General features: G+C 36.6%; 1 protein-coding gene across 2 annotated transcripts in view; it reads right to left on the reverse strand.

Annotated features, from left to right (window-relative positions):
* The window catches only part of LOC105172510, a 7,894-nt gene extending 7,190 nt beyond the window's left edge, over window positions 1–704 (reverse strand). Inside the window, exon 1 of one of the 2 annotated variants that reach the window (XM_011093970.2) lies at window positions 291–704. In XM_011093970.2, the coding sequence (XP_011092272.1) occupies window positions 291–308 (18 nt within the window). In that variant the 5' untranslated portion in view covers window positions 309–704. The remainder of the gene's footprint in view (window positions 1–290) is intronic. The other variant, XM_011093971.2, reaches the window with a different exon arrangement.

The following is a 1,076-nucleotide window of genomic DNA, read 5'->3' on the forward strand; positions in this document are numbered from 1 at the left end:
AAAGACTAAACCAAACTCAGAACATCACATCAATGACAAAGACCAATTTTCGTAACAAATTAAGGAAGTTTCTGATACATTTAACTTTTAGATGACTGTCACTATAAATTCTACCATCTGTTTATCAGCAAGCACAAGAGGCCAACCCCACCCCCCACCCCAAACACCCTGTGAAACCCATTAGACCTTTTAGATCAGATTCATGCAAGAAAGCAAATAAACACACATATACAATCACAGAGAGAAAGAGAGAGAGAGAGGGCAAGAAATAAAAAGATAGAGATAGTTACACAATTGTATGACTTCATAATGCATGAGAATTTAACTCCAGACAAATCCCAGGAACGGTTGATGCAGAGAAGACCAGATAAACCAAAAAAACTGCCTTTTTTTCCCTTTTCTTCGGACTTTTGTACTAATCAGAAGAAAGTCGAACAGCCCATCTGGGAAAAGCAAGGAATAAAGAGAAAGCCAACAGAACTAAGGCAATAAAGGTATCTTTTTTTCCCTTCTTCAACCCGTCACTGCCTCCAACACCAAAGACCCACCATTGACACCACCTACTCGAACGTTTTTAAGTGCATGTATATACAGAACACGTGTATCTATAGGTTTTTACACCGCAGTACAGTTACTAGGAAGATGTATACTCCTCGTGCTTCTAGTTTGTACTCTGTCTCTGTGTGTGAAATGAAAAAGGTTTGAAAATAGTGCCGGGCTACACGGTGGAATGTATTGTACGTGCGTGGACGTGAGTGTATTCTCTTCTCGCGGTTACGGCGTATTGATTGTACTCGCTAGTGGGCTTGAGCCACGTAGGCATATGTACTCTCCCTTTGTGGTCGTGGATGGGGTGGCATTAATTATTAAAATTAAATTGTAATTTAGGTTGTAATAATTGTGTTTTAAAGCATGTAGAACTTTTTTAATCAATTGCATTTATTCAAAATTCTAAATTTTCAAAATATTTCATAATTTTAATTTCATTTTTGACTAAAAAATTCATAATAACTCTCATTCAACATCACAAAAATCAAAATTAATGTTGGTAGAAATCATTTGAAATTCGTACAAAG

Source organism: Sesamum indicum, linkage group LG10, assembly GCF_000512975.1.
Source record: "Sesamum indicum cultivar Zhongzhi No. 13 linkage group LG10, S_indicum_v1.0, whole genome shotgun sequence".
Classification (NCBI taxonomy): domain Eukaryota; kingdom Viridiplantae; phylum Streptophyta; class Magnoliopsida; order Lamiales; family Pedaliaceae; genus Sesamum; species Sesamum indicum.